Source organism: Etheostoma spectabile, chromosome 16 (assembly GCF_008692095.1).
Source record: "Etheostoma spectabile isolate EspeVRDwgs_2016 chromosome 16, UIUC_Espe_1.0, whole genome shotgun sequence".
NCBI classification, from domain to species: Eukaryota; Metazoa; Chordata; class Actinopteri; order Perciformes; family Percidae; genus Etheostoma; species Etheostoma spectabile.
Genome location: NC_045748.1, coordinates 13,075,912 through 13,078,691, shown reverse-complemented (window position 1 = coordinate 13,078,691; position 2,780 = coordinate 13,075,912). Strand labels below are relative to the sequence as shown.

The 2,780-nt window shown below is 42.1% G+C and overlaps 1 protein-coding gene across 1 annotated transcript in view; it reads right to left on the bottom strand.

The window, feature by feature from the left end:
- The window catches only part of col5a1 (procollagen, type V, alpha 1), an 86,921-nt gene that overhangs the window by 33,173 nt on the left and 50,968 nt on the right, over window positions 1-2,780 (bottom strand). Inside the window, exons 16-22 of the mRNA XM_032540336.1 lie at window positions 2,743-2,772; window positions 2,333-2,386; window positions 2,167-2,220; window positions 2,028-2,081; window positions 1,515-1,559; window positions 769-822; window positions 226-270 (exon numbers count right to left, since the gene is read on the bottom strand). Coding sequence (XP_032396227.1) covers window positions 226-270; window positions 769-822; window positions 1,515-1,559; window positions 2,028-2,081; window positions 2,167-2,220; window positions 2,333-2,386; window positions 2,743-2,772 — 336 coding nt within the window. The remainder of the gene's footprint in view (window positions 1-225; window positions 271-768; window positions 823-1,514; window positions 1,560-2,027; window positions 2,082-2,166; window positions 2,221-2,332; window positions 2,387-2,742; window positions 2,773-2,780) is intronic.

Here is a 2,780-nt window from a genome sequence, read left to right as displayed (position 1 = left end):
TGTGTGTGTGTGTGTGTGTGTGTTTGGGTGTCAAGAGATTGAGTTCATGAGGCAATACCCTGGATTTGAGGATAAAATTGAGAGTCTGTCTCTGTGACAGTTGTGTTTGTGTGTGTGTATGTGTGTGTGTGTGTGGGTGTGTGTGTTCGTTGTGTTTTTCGGGTTTGTCTGGGTAATGGAGAATGCTAAAAAATAATAAATGTAATCAATTGCAGCTTCACTTACTATGTTTCCTTTGGGTCCAGGGTGGCCATCCATTCCAGTAACACCCTACAACAGATGAGATGAACACAAGGTTTAGTACATACAAGGCCAGCACATTTGTACAGTAGTACACTGAAAACTTGAGTCTAACTTTTAGCTGCTAATTCTCACTCTTAGCTGTAGACAAATTAAAAAAAAAAACCTTGGCTTTTGCATCTTCACCATATGAATTTGAGCATATGATTTATTGTGCGTTATATCTCTAAACATCCTGCACAGGAATATCACTTCAAAATACACTACTTGATAGATGTGCACTGTCCATGTCAAATCTAATCTGTTGAAACAATATGAAGATTAGGTTTAACTTTGCTCCGCTGTAAACTCAATAACCTCTTTGTGTATGCTGTCTGAAATATATTGAGTTTTGTATTTCCCGGTGGGTGTTGCTTTGCAGTCTCTTTTGTTCTATGAGATGGTAAAAAAATGATTCGGCTCTCTGAACAGTAAATCACTTGTAAAAGCATGGCTATGAAAAACTGAGAAGAGGGTATGGGGACTCACAGGGGGTCCAGGAGGTCCCTGAGGTCCTTTTGGTCCCAGCAAACCGCGGGGACCCTAGAAAGAAAGAAAGAAATTGAGATTGAGAACGATATCACACCTGTGAAAGGAATGATGAATTATTAAACATGTTAAACAAGTTTCAGTATTATACTTCAGGAAACAACCCTGACTTCCTAAAAGTCCTTGAGGATATTCTGCCAAGTCAGATTGTGAGGAAAAGCTTTCTTTACTACGTTTAATTCCCCACAGCTATGCCTATCAAACATTGCTTTGCATTTCTGTGCTCTGCCTCACAGCTACAGTTACCTAACAAGACCTATTGTCCTGTCGGTGTGAATGCAAACCAATTTGGCACACCCTGGTGGACAAAACAAGTCATAACAACAGATATAAAGGGTTTTCTGGTGGTTTTTCCTTCCTTGTCTGTTTCGCCCTCCGTGCAATATCCTGCCTGAGAGAGTGGGAGGCTATTATATCAAGCTTGATGTTGGCTGCCTGCATTTCTCACCGCCAAAGCTTCCCTTATAAAGATTAAGCACTAGCAAAACCCTCATCAACATGGGTTAACCCTATACCTTCCCAGCAACATAATGCTAAGAAAAATCTCCATGAACAGCAGCTGCCGTCTTCAGATGATAGATGATGTCATCAGCTCATTTGATTGTTCGCTAACAGAGCGGGCCCTCCCAGCTCTGTCATCCTATCTCTCAGTGTAAGACTGAACGGTAATACGTGTGATCACTCACGGGTTCACCAGGAAGTCCTCTGGGTCCGATGTCTCCATCATCTCCCTAGGAAAGAGAGAGAACAGGTCAGAATGTGGAACAGACCATGAATGATAATGGAGGAGAAAGTAAGTAAGTGTGTGTGCGTGTGCGCGCGTGCGTGTGTGTGTGTTGTCGATGGAGAGATAATGGAAAGGCACAAAGAAAAAGGTGAAAAAGAGGGGATCAGGTTGCATCAGTTGTGGGTAATGAGGATGGTGAGGGAGATTAGAAGCAGATGGAGGTGTGCAGAGATCCAAAAAATATTAGGGGGGGATAATTGAGTATGAGAGGGGAGAAGGGGAGAGCAAGTGGAAGTGAGAATTCAGGTGCTGACAAAAAAAAGTGAGTTTGGCAGGAGGAAGAATTTATTTTTGTCTCCTGCAGCATAACATTAACGGTTAAGGAATGAGATACACCAGACACAATCAGAATCCAAACCACTGTTTCTCTAAATTAAACGGAAGAAAGAGGTGTGAAATTATCATTTCTTACCCTTTCTCCATCCTCTCCAGGACCGCCAGGAGGTCCAGAGGGGCCAGGTTCACCCTATAACAACAAAGATTTAGATTTAACAAATGACATCAAATCAATATACATGATGCACTTTTTATAGCACCCCAAAACATCTTACTCTGTGTCCTTTTTCACCAGGAAGTCCGGCCAGACCATCAAACCCTCGGTCTCCCTGAAGAGCAAAGACACATCCGGTTGCATACCACTTGTACAGGCTTGAAAAACACTTTTAAAAAGGTATTATGAAATATGCCTATGAATTATAAACATGGTAGACAAGGTACCTTGGGTCCAGACTGTCCTGGCATGCCCCTGGCACCGTCGGCTCCAGAACGACCCTGTAAAAATAACCAGTTACAAAACATGTCAGAAATCACTGTGAATGGGCGCCTGGGTAGCTCACCTGTTAGAGCAGGCGCCCACATATAGACAGTATATGGGTTTACTCCTTGACGCAGGGCGGCCGCGGGTTTGACTCCGCCCTGCGGCCCTTTCTTGTCTTTAGCTGTCCTATCTAAATAAAGGCCTAAAATGCCCAAAAGATAATCTTTAAAATAAAAAGAAATCACTGTGACTATATGGAGACTAGAAAATATTTTTATATCGTCACTCTGAAATGTATATCAACTATTCAATGTGACTATCACAAAGTAATAATAACTAATAAAGTAAATAAAGTAATAATAACTCTTACCCTTCTGCCAGGCTTTCCAGAGGGTCCAATAGATCCCA